The following is a 12,265-nucleotide window of genomic DNA, read 5'->3' as shown; positions in this document are numbered from 1 at the left end:
AACACATTATCACTATCTACAATACTCTCCGCTTGTCTGTATAAGGGCAGAACCAACAGCTGCCAAGAAGTTTGAGCCAATGGAAAATCAGAAGACACGGGCGGCTGTTTGGCGCATTGGATCCATGTGCTCTCCTTAAGATCGCCATTTTTTAGTGTCACAGGAAGCGGGTCCCGTGCCTGATGCCTGGAGAAGAACCATACAGAATCAGGCACAGAGGCTTACTAAAGTTAATCATGGCAAAATCTGGTACTGAATCAAACTGCAAGGCCAGGTGCTGTCCAAGCATGAAATCCAGAAAACTATACACTTCAATATGGTATTTGGAGAAGAATTCTCGACTTGTCAGTCCTGTGTCCATTCAGGAGATCTGCGTGAGTGGAGTGATAGCAGCCAGAAGATTGTGGACATCTATGTTCTAAGATAGTTAACAGCTTTTTCTGCTGTGGCTGCCTAGAGCTTCTCTCCATTCCCATACCAACCTGTCTCCTCTGCTGCTAGGGTCAGGCTAAATTCAAGCTAGAGGAACATTGAGTTCTGATGTAGAACTGCAGAGGTCTGGATGGAATTGGTGTGGAACAGCAGTAGACTGATAAGTCTGTTCCCCTCACAGGGTGGTATCTCAGCTCCTCGCTGAACTGGATGGACTTCACTCCTCGTCTGACGTGTTTGTGATTGGAGCCACCAATAGACCTGACCTTCTGGACCAAGCCCTCCTCCGCCCTGGCCGGTAGGTGTGGCATGGTTACGATGTGGACAGAGGCTCTGGGGATTTGGGGGAGGACGGGATTGCAGAGATCTGACGGGGTCAGTGGGGAGAGGAGCATCACTGGGGTGCTGAAGTCGAGGACATGACCAAGGGAAGGATAACAGAGGCAGTTGGGGTGACAGGAAGGGCAGGTATGTCAGCAGGTACAGAAATGTACTGAGAGCTGCTGAGGAAAGGATGGGAGGGGTTATCAGCCACAGCCTTCTGCGGTCAATCACAGGGTCGGGGTGAAGAGAGATCTGGTGATGGGGTGGGGTGATCTGGCAGTGGCAGTACTGGCTTGTTACCGAGGCCCAGTGAAATCCAGTGCGTGGACTGGTTCAGGAGGTTGGGAAGTCATAAAGGTCAGTGAGGGAAGTGGGAGTGAGTGGAGGAGAGGAGGGAGAGGTTGGGTGGATTGTAAAGATCACTGTCAGTCGGGGCGTGAGTAGGGGCGAGGTTTGGTGGGGAGCAAGCTTCACAGTGTCAGTGGAGGAGTAGAGCACAAAACACATAGTGGGCCGACAGGAACGGGAGAGGGTAAAGGGGTTGGGGGAATAAGGAGAAGGAGTATGGTGTGGGGTGGGAAGAGAAAGGCATTGAGTTTAGAGGCAGGAAGTGGGAAGTAGAAAAGGGTTGGGGTGGGGTGGAAGGGGGTAACGGGGAATGGCTGGGGTGTTTGGAGGGTCTTCTAGCACTCTGGCTGTCACCATTGTCTGGTGCTGTCTGATGTTCAGTCACCTCCGTCTCTGGTGCTGTCTAACGTACGTTCCCCTCTGTCTCTGGTGCCATCTGACGCTCGGTCCCCTCCGTCTCTGGCACTGACGCTCGGTCCCTTCCGTCTCTGGCACTGACGCTCGGTCCCCTCTGTCTCTGGCACTGACTGACGGTCGGTCCCCTCCGCCTCTGGTGCCGTCTGACGCTCGGTCCCCTCCGTCTCTGGCACTGACTGACGCTCGGTCCCCTCCGTCTCTGGTGCCATCTGGCGCTCGGTCCCCTCCGTCTCTGGTGCTGTCTGACACTCGGTCGCCTCCGTCTCTGGTGGCGTCTGACGTCCGGTCCCCACCATCTCTGGTGCCATCTGATGCTCCGTCCCCGCCATCCCTGGTGCCGTCTGACGCTCGGTCCCCGCAGTCTCTGGTGCCGTCTGACTCTCGGTCCCCGCAGTCTCTGGTGCCGTCTGACTCTCGGTCCCCTCCGCCTCTGGTGCTGTCTGACTCTCGGTCCCCTCCATCTCTGGTGCAGGTTGGACAAACTGCTGTATGTAGGGCTAAATGAAGACCGGGAGTCTCAGCTTCGTGTGCTGCAGGCCATCACACGCAAGTAAGTACTGTGACTGCCCTGGCACTGTGTGCTCTCCAGATGAGCATGGGGCAGAGCAATCTATTCTCTGGTTAGTAGAGGACCACCTAGAGGCCAGTGACACCTCCCCTTGAGGGATGTGAAAGAGCCCTTCAGATATCTCCAGTGTCGTCTCTATCTCTCGGATGCATTTTACCCATGAGTATTTGAGAGAGTGGCATTTGCAGAGGATTGTCTGAAATAAGGAGAAAAGTGCAATGACATGCTGGGATAGGGAGGATAGTGGGAGGGCCATTGCTGAGGGAGCACCGCACTGTGGGATGGGAGGTGCTGAGGGAGTGCTCCACTTTGGGACGGGAGATATCCTGATACATTTCTCCAGAACAAAACCAATCTGGGCATCCTCAATCCCGAGGAACAGCAGGAGATGATATAATTGATAATGCTGTCAAATCTCTCTGCAATACAGGTCGCTACCGTTCGCTTTCCTAATCATTACCCTTTAGTGAGTAGTATACATGGACACCCAGGTGCCTCTGCACAGTCCATTGAAACAAAACTCCATCCTACTCTTTATCAAAGTAAGTGACCTACCATTTGTCCACCTCATACACCCTCTGTCACATCAGTGCTTGCTCACCTAGTTTTAAATCCAGGATATATTTTCAGTTTTATATCCCCCAGAGCCTACTGATCTTTGTTCCATCAGCTGGCTTGCCCACTGCATCTTTGGTGTCTTATCAAAGTCCAGGTTTAACATGGGAGGTGCATTGGGGATCTCTCTCAGTTCAGTGCCTCCACACCGGACTTGCGCATTGAAGCACAGGAGTTGCTGCAGTCCCTTGCGCTCCAGGATTGTTCCAGATCTGTGCACTGCACTGAAGTGTCAGCGCAGCTTTGCCACTGGAGACTCGGACTGATTGGGAGTGGAGAGTTGGGGTGGAATTGGTTGGAGAGGGCAGTATGGGGAGGAGTTGGGGGCACCATCATCCAGACTCAGCACAGGGTAAGGGAAGGGGGGTTCAGGGGTGAGCCAGGATCAAGGGAATCGGGCAGGGCAGGTGGCAAATGTGCTGCTGTTCATCTCTTTCCCCTCTCCTTGACAGATTCACGTTGGACGCAGCCGTCAGCCTACCCCACGTGGTGGAGCGATGCCCACCCCAGCTGAGCGGAGCCGACCTGCACTCCCTCTGTAGTGAGGCTATGATGTCGGCTGTCAAACGCAAAATTATCCGCATCGACCAAGGTTTGTGAATCCCCAACTACCCGCCCATTTCCGTCTTTCTCTCCCCCCCCCCACATTACTCCTTGTTTATCCCTTCCCTCCTTCTCTATTTTCCCACTGCCCCTGTCCCACCCCCGCGTTGTCTCAGTTGTTCGCTCTAGATTTACTGGCCCCCTGTGTGTTGCAGGCCTGGACATTGAGGACTCGGAGCTAGCCCTGTTGCCCGAGGACTTTGACCGAGCCCTCAGCACCCTCCAACCATCTGTCTCGCAGCAGGACTTGAACCGTTACAGGCTGATAAAGCAGAGACTATCGACCCGGTGACCAGCGTGCTGACATCTGACAGGACAACATCCAGTGGGATCAGTTGACCTTTGTGGGTTAATGGGTTTCAGATGGTTGGACGGGGAACCAGACTGTTTCCCTCATGGGAACATGTCTTATGGTCAGGCTCCACGTGTGGGGATCACTGGCAAGCCGGATTTATCACCCATCTCTGATTACCCCTGAGCCACTGCACTCCTGGTGAAGGTGCTGCCACAGAGCTGGTGGGGAGGGAGTTCCAGGGTTTAGAACCAGCGATGAAGTAGTAACAGTGATATATTACTACTGGTTGTAAATAAAATTATTCGTGACTCTTGTGACCACTGCCATTTACTTCTACAGCAGAATAAATGTTTAAAATATTTACAGAAATAACATCTGACTTATGAAGGATGCATGAGTGGCATAAGGGGCCAAAAATAGAGATATCCACTCAGATCCCAGACAGAGAGGATAAGATCTCTCCCTCACCCTGAGAGACCAGGAGGTCGGATGATAGACACCAACGGTGCCAAGGAATGAAGCAGAGCAGTTGCGGAGTTATCCAGCACAGAAATGGGTTCTTTATCCCATCTCCAAGTTCAAGATTTGGGCCATCATGTTACAGCCGTACAGGGTGCTGGTGAGACTGCATTTGGAGTACAGTGTGCAGTTCTAGTGACCTGAGTACAGGAAAATGTCACCAAACTGGTGTGGGGACAGAGAACATTCTGGAAGCTGTTACTGGGAGTGGAGTTATTTAAGAGAGAGGCTGGGACTGTTTTCCATGGCCATCACCTTTGCTGCCAATTTCCACCCTGCTCTCACTAACCTAATAAAATGTGGAGGGCATCCAGGCTCTACCCTTTTCCAGATTTCAGTCTCTACCTCTGGGGAGGTGAACTACTAACATCCGTTAAAAGCCCACAGCCATCTTGATGACAGCATATCCCACCCTGCTTCCTATAAAGACTCTATTCAATTCTTCCAGTTCCTTCCTCTGTGTATTTACTCTGTATTTAATGATGATACTTACCATGCAGATGTCACCCTGAACCTGAGCTTTCCCTCCACCACTCTTTTAAAAAAAAAAAACCCTTGACTGCATCTCATCCATTTCCCATGCCTCTGCTCTCAGCCTCTCTTCTCCAGGACAGAGTTCACCTGCTTCAAATGGTCTTTGCATTCAGCATCCTTCTCAGCTCCCTCCCCATCAGCCCCCCTCAGAACCTGATGTTCCAGTAAGATCCTCTCTCTACTGTCTAAGCTCCATTGTGTTTCAGCCCATCCTGTTCATCCTCTCTCATGCATCAACCCCTTCATTCCAGGAGTCCACTCAGTGAACCTGCTCCCCACTGCCTCCGTGTGGATACTATGACTGTACACCGTCCTCCAGGTGTGGCCTCACTGGTGCCCTTGTAAAGCTGCACCAAAACCTCCCCACCCTCGTCTCTAAAGGCCAAGATTCCATTAAACTTCCCAGCCACTTGTCCCTGCATGCCAACTCTTTGTGTTTATGCACCAGGACTCCTAGATCACTCTACCTCAACATTTTGTAGTCTCACTCCATTTAAACAATAATTTGCTACTTCATCCTTCCTCCAAGAGTGGAGAACCTGTCACTTTCCCAAATAACATTCCATTTGCCAACTCCCTGTCCACTGCCCTCCGTGAGCAACCATATTCTCCGAGACAGATCTATGCAATGCTCGCAACCTGGTTCACATCTGAGAAGAGGACGAATGGAAGACAGCATTCTACACTTCCACTGGTCACTATGAGTACCTTGTGATGTCTTTCGGTTTGGCCAATGCTGCAGACCTTTTTTATGCTCTGGTCTACGATGTGCACAGGGGCAGGTTGAATCAATTTGTTTTTGTGTATTGCGATGACATTCTTACCTATTCCCGCTCTTGCCAGGAACACATCCAGCATGTCCAGCGGATTCTTAGATTGCTTCTCGAGAATAACTTTTACACCAAGCAGGAGAAATGTGAGTTCCACGAGGAACAGGTGTTGTTTTTGAGCTATATCCTCACCCTTTCCAGTGCTCAAACAGACACAAGTAAAGCTCAGGCAGGCAGAGAGTGCCCAAACCATCTATGCTCAAACAGATGAAGTGCTTCATGGGGTTTGCAAACTTTTATTGCCACTTCAACAGAAACTTCAGCTCCATCATGGCCCCTATAAACGCACTCACCAAGAAGACCTCTGCAGGATTCCTATCTACCTGTGAAGCAGACCAAACATTCTCAGAACTAAAATGATGCTTCACCCCGGTCGCCGTGCAGCAACAGCCAGACCCATCGTGTCTGTCATTGAGGTTGATGCATCGGATGTCAGCACTGAAGTGGTAGTCTCCCAGCACTCTGCTGTGATAACCAGTTGCACCTATGCTTTTCTTTCCTGTTGCTTGGCTCCCGCAGAGTACAATTATGATGTCAGAAACCAAGAACTTCTGGCTATCAAGGAGGCCCTGGAAGCATAGTGACACTGGCTTGAGAGGGCAGGGCACCTCTCTCGGGTGGCCAGATCACAAGAACCTCCCCTGCATTCGTGACACCAAGAGACTTAACTCCTGTCAAGCCCACTGGGCTCTCTTCTTCACCCAGTTCAAGTCCACCCTCACCTACTGTCCTGGGAGTAAGAGTACCAAGGCTGATGGTCTCTCCCATCAGTCTGAAATCACTGAGGACAATGTCACTCCAGAGCATACCCTTCATCGCTGCCCTGGTGATTTGGGGAACAGAAGCAGAGGTAAGGCTTGCCCAACAGTCAGATCCAGGCTCAGGTGTTTGCCCCTGCCACTGTGCGCCCTAGAGTGTTGAAGAGGGGTCACTCTTCCCATCCTTTGTCCTTCCAGAAATTCAATGAAACCTGGAATTTATAAAGAGATAACTTTGGTGGCCATCTATGTCCCAGGATGTTGACGGTTTTGTCTCTGCCACACTTATCCCCAGAACAGGACATCACATCAGTACCCTGCCGGTCTGCTCTTCCCACTGCCTGTGCCTCACCACCCCTGGTCCCACCTCTCAGTGTATTTCATCACCAGTCTGCCTCTATCAGATGGAAACACCATCATTCCAGTTGTGGTGGACCGGTTTCCAAAGCTGCCCACTTCATTGCTCATCCCAAGCTCCTGTTGGTTTGTAAAGCTGCCAACCTCATGGCTTATCACGCGTTCAGGCTGCATGGCTTCCCTCAGGACATAGTGTCTGACTGAGGACCAGAGTTCACGTCCAGTTTTTGGAAGACTTTCTGTTCGCTTTTGGGAACCAGAGCCAGCCTCTCATCGGGTTTCGACTCTCAATCTAATGGCCAGACAGAAAGAGTGAAGAAGGAGCTAGAGATAACCCTGTGATGCCTTTTTTCTTCCTAACCCATGACCTGGAGCTCCCAATCACTAACAAGAGAAAATATGCAGATGCTGGAAATCCAAACAACACACACAAAATGCTGGAGGAACTTAGGAGCCAGGCAGCATCTATGGAGAAAGAGTACAGTTGATGCTTTGGGCTGAAACCCTTCAGTAGGATTGGAGAAAAAAAAAGATGAAGAATAGATTTAAAAGGTGGTGAGAGGGAAGAGAGAAACAAGGTGATAGGGGAGGGGTGAAGTAAAGAGCTGGGAAGTTGATTGGTGAGAGATACAGGGCTGGCGAAGGGGGAGTCTGATAGGAGAGGACAGAAGGCCATGGGAGAAAGAAAAGGGGGGAGGAGCACCAGAGGGAGGTAATAGGCAGGCGAGGAGATGAGGTGAGGGAGCAAATAGAGGACGGGGAATGGTAAAGGAGGGGTAGGGTGGCATTACCAAAAGTTCTAGAAATCAGTGTTCAGTTGGAGCTTCTAGCCTCCAGTTATCCTCCACTGTCATTCCCCATTTTGAATATCAAAGGGGATTCCAGCTACTACTCTTCCCTGACCAAGAGATTTACTTGGGAGTTCCTGCTGCTGAACAGTTGATTCAACACTACAAGCGCACGTGGAGATGGGGCAGGGCTTCTCTGCTGCACTCTTAGAAACAATCTCTTGGGCAGGCTGATCGGTTCTGCTGACAGGCAAAGCTGCTCAAGCCAGGGGAGAAAATCTGGCTGGCATCTAGAGATCTTCCTTTGAAAAATCATGCACTTTGGTAGTAGAAATAAATGTGTGGACTATTTTCAAAACAGGAAGAAAATCCAAAAATCTGAGATGCAAAGGGACTTGGGAGTCCTTGTGCAGAGGTTAACTTGCAGGTTGAGTCGGTGGTGAGGAAGGCAAATGCCATGTTAGCACTCATTTCAAGAGGTCTAGAATACAAGAGCAAGGATGTGATGCTGAGGCTTTATAAGGCACTGATGAGACCTCACCTTGACTATTGTGAACAGTTTTAGAAAAGATGTGCTGGCATTGGAGAAGGTCCAGAGGAGGTTTCAGGAAAAAAAGGGTTATCATATGAGGAATGTTTGATGGCTCCAGGTCTGAACTCACTGGAATTCAGAAGGATGAGGGGGGATCTCAGTTAAACCTTTCAAATGTTGAAGGGCCTAGACAGAGAAGACATGGAAAGGATGTTTCCCATGGTGGGAGAGTCTAGGACAAGAGGGCTATCTTTCAAAACAAATGCAGAGAGATTTATTTTGCCAAAGGGTTGAATTTGTTGCCACATACAGCTGTGGAGGCCAGGTTGTTGGGTGTATTTAAGGCAGAGATTGACAGGTTCTTGATTGGACATGGCATCAAAGGTTACAGGGAGGGAGCCAGGGAGTGGGGTTGAGGAGGGAAAAAAAAGGATCAGCCATGATTAAATGACAGAGCGGACTCGATGGGCCGGATGGCCTAGTTCTGCTCCTATGTCTTATGGTCTTATGGTTTGAAAGTTGGCCCAATGCTATGTGGACCATTAGTAGTAGAGAAGGCTATCGAGAGTCTCCTAAATACTGTGCCTACCATCTCTGATGAAAGTTCACCCAGTGCTCCATGTTTTGCAGTTTAAACCAGTGACTACCATCTCCCACCTTACTCCAGTCACCTCGCCCTTCCCCTCCTCCCCACTTGGTGGATGGGTCCCTGGTCTACTCTGTGTTGTGTTGCCTAGAAGACATTTCATCACTCATCTGAGAGACTGATCCATGGTGGGTAGTTTTCCAGCTTATAAACTTTGGGAATTGTTTAAAGGTATAGCAATCTCTTGAGGGTCCTTAAGAGTTGTAGAGGTAATGAGAGGGTTATTAGTCTTATCTTTGCATGAATGGAGGAGTTAACTGTTGTGGAGACACGGGGGTGGGGGGTAGAGATGTTAGTAGCTGATAAGTGGTGTCATACCTCACGCCCTCTGAGAGTTTTAGCTAGCGGCCCTGTTGGTCTAGCGTTTCCCCTTTGGTTCCTACAGTTCTTATTAAAGCTCACTGAACTGTTGATCCTGCAGCTGTGTGTCTTTCTGCACTTGTGCCATCACTGAACATCATGTCATATCCACAGCTCATCTGGTCCCTTCACCCAGTGAGAGTACATGTTTGGGCTACTGACACTGATCCCAGAGTATGTGGTTGTTTGCTCATCCCAACTCTAAACTCTGTCCTAATGGTTCCCATTGTCACCTCTTTTACTTATCAGTGATGTAGACCTTTGTGTTCCTGCTTATCTCCCTCCCAAAAGAAATAGGCTTCACTCAGCTTTCACTAAAATGGCCTCTCCCCTTCTCAGGCAGATACATCAGCCTAACCTAAAGTAATCTCATTTTGTACTTTTTATGTAGCACCTTATCAAATGCCTTCTGGACATCCCTATAAACTACATCTACTGTCTCCTGTTATCCACCCTGTTTGTAGCAAAATAATCTAGCTAATTTGTCAAACTGTCTCATGAAACTATACTGACTCTACTTGCAAACACGAGGAAATCTGCAGATGCTGGAATTTCAAGCAACACAATTAAAAGTTGCTGGTGAACACAGCAGGTCAGGCAGCATCTCTATGAAGAGGTACAGTCGATGTTTCAGGCTGAGACCCTTCATCAGTAACCCTCTTCCTAGAGATGCTGCCTGGCCTGCTGCGTTCACCAACAACTTTTATGTGTGTCGCTGACTCTACTTGATTGCCTTACGACACTCTAAATGTCCGGCTGTTAACTCATTAACGATAGATTCTAACATTTTCTCAATAATGGATGTTGGGCTAATAGTTTTTAGTTTCTTGCTTTCTCCAACTCTTCTTCAGAAGTGGTGTTCTGTTTGTGACTTTCTATTCCTCTGGGAAAAACTAGGGAGTTCTTAGGTAACAGCCAGCAATACCCACCACCACCACCTCTGCAGCAATGTCCTGGAAGATCCCATGATATCAACCACTAGTTTTCCACATTTTCTTCAAGCATATAGAGTCATACAGCATAGAGACTTGGCTGAAGCCTAAGTAGTTCACGCTGACTGAAACTCACAACTAAGCTAGTCCTTTTTCTGTGTGTTTGGCCTATATCTCTCTAAACCTCTCCTGTCAGTGTACCTGTCCAAGTGTAATTTCAATGTTATTAATGTACCTGCTTCAACCACTTTCTCTGATCACTCTGAGGGTGAAGAAGCTTAGTGACCAAGATTGCACCCTAACACACCTTCAATTTCTATCATTGAATCCCTTTGGTTTTTATTGTCTTGAGCTGTGAAAACCAATCTGAATAATAAATCTGGTTTTCATTATTAACCATCAGTCACGATCGTTATGCATACTTTTCTTCCCTTCCTGTTTATATCTTGGTGGAAGATGGTTTGTCTATATATTATTTGCTAGTGATAGAGATTGATAGAAATTCCTTGGTCATCTTTTGCTGGTTTCCAAACCCACTGGCTCACAGCACTGTTGTTTATTTCAGTCAGATGGCATCCCTTCTGGGAGAACCTTCCTGACTCACTGGAATGTTCCTTTGCAAAGATTTATGAAATACCCCTTCACTCTCAGCAGCTACTGTTTGACCCTTTGATCTAACTCCCACACAATCCTCATGCCATTGTAATTAGCTTTATTTAAATTTTAGACATTAGTTTGAGCTCCTCTCCTCCAAACCTGAAACTCAATCACATTGTGATCACTCTTAACAATGAACATCAAATAGTACAGCAGTGAAGAGGCCACCCAGCCCATAATGTTTTGAGCAACACACATCAAAAGTTGCTGGTGAACGCAGCAGGCCAGGCAGCATCTCTAGGAAGAGGTACAGTCGACGTTTCAGGCTGAGACCCTTCATCAGGCCTAACTGAATGAAGAGTTAGTAAGAGATTTGAAAGTGGGAGAGGGAGGGGGAGATCCAAAATGATAGGAGAAGACAGGAGGGGGAGGGATGGAGCCAAGAGCTGGACAGGTGATTGGCAAAGGGGATATGAGAGGATCATGGGACAAGGAGGCCCAGGGAGAAAGACGGGGGGGGGGGGGCCCAGAGGATAGGCAAGGAGTATAGTGAGAGGGACAGAGGGAGAAAAAGGAGAGTGAGAGAAAGAAAGTGTGTATATAAATAAATAACGGATGGGGTACGAGGGGGAGGTGGGGCATTAGTGGAAGTTAGAGAAGTCAATGTTCATGCCCCACCTTCCCCTCATACCCCATCTGTTATTTACTTTTATACACACATTCTTTCTCTCACTCTTCTTTTTCTCCCTCTGTCCCTCTCACTATACCCCTTGCCCATCCTCTGGGTTCCCCCCCCCCTGTCTTTCTCCCCGGACCTCCTGTCCCATGATCCTCTCATATCCCCTTTGCCAATCACCTGTCCAGCTCCTGGCTCCATCCCTCCCCCTCCTCCTATCATTTTGGATCTCCTCCTCCCCCTCCCACTTTCAAATCTCTTACTAACTCTTCCTTCAGTTAGTCCCGACGAAGGGTCTCGGCCTGAAACGTCGACTCTTCCTACAGATGCTGCCTGGCCTGCTGCGTTCACCAGCAACTTTGATGTGTGTTGCTTGAATTTCCAGCATCTGCAGAATTCCTGTTGTTTCCATAATGTGTTGATCTCATTTCTCCACTGGTCAATCCAGGCTCCTCTGTGGAATGTTTACAAAGTTCCACAGAATAGGCGGGGTCTTCAACAACACACCCGGCATATCACTCAGACAAACCCCGCCCCCTGGTCTGTCACTCAGACGAACCCCGCCCCTGCTCTGTCACTCAGACGAACCAGTACCCTGGTCTGTCACTCAGACGAACTAGTCCCCTGGTCTGTCACTCAGACGAACCCCGCCCCTGGTCTGTAACTCTGACAAACCCCGCCCCCTGGTCTGTCACTCAGACAAACCCCGCCCCTGCTCTGTCACTCAGACAAACCCCGCCCCCTGGTCTGTCACTCAGACAAACCCAGGGGTATTGACTGTTTTATAGATGGTAGTAACCATATTCTAATTTGAGTATACTTACTGTCTTGTAAGTATTGAATATCTGTACCTTGTGCATGTGATGTAAATAAACTTCATATAGTTTTGTAAAAAAAACCGCCCTCTGCTCTGTCACTCAGACAAACCCCGCCCCCTGGTCTGTCACTCAGACAAACCCCGCCCCTGCTCTGTCACTCAGACAAACCCCGCCCCCTGGTCTGTCACTCAGACAAACCCAGGGGTATTGACTGTTTTATAGATGGTAGTAACCATATTCTAATTTGAGTATACTTACTGTCTTGTAAGTATTGAATATCTGTACCTTGTGCATGTGATGTAAATAAACTTCATAT

At 49.0% G+C, this 12,265-nt stretch overlaps 1 protein-coding gene across 1 annotated transcript in view; it reads left to right on the top strand.

Annotated features, from left to right (window-relative positions):
• The window catches only part of pex6 (peroxisomal biogenesis factor 6), a 50,443-nt gene extending 46,506 nt beyond the window's left edge, over positions 1-3,937 (top strand). Inside the window, exons 14-17 of the mRNA XM_072249178.1 lie at positions 614-730; positions 1,994-2,071; positions 3,157-3,296; positions 3,463-3,937. Coding sequence (XP_072105279.1) covers positions 614-730; positions 1,994-2,071; positions 3,157-3,296; positions 3,463-3,599 — 472 coding nt within the window. The 3' untranslated portion in view covers positions 3,600-3,937. The remainder of the gene's footprint in view (positions 1-613; positions 731-1,993; positions 2,072-3,156; positions 3,297-3,462) is intronic.
• Positions 3,938-12,265: the final 8,328 nt, after the last annotated feature.

The sequence above is a fragment of the Mobula birostris genome, chromosome 2 (genome assembly GCF_030028105.1).
Source record: "Mobula birostris isolate sMobBir1 chromosome 2, sMobBir1.hap1, whole genome shotgun sequence".
Taxonomy (NCBI): Eukaryota; Metazoa; Chordata; class Chondrichthyes; order Myliobatiformes; family Myliobatidae; genus Mobula; species Mobula birostris.
The sequence above is the reverse complement of the archived record's forward strand: the minus strand, read 5'-3'. Positions and strand labels throughout refer to the sequence as shown.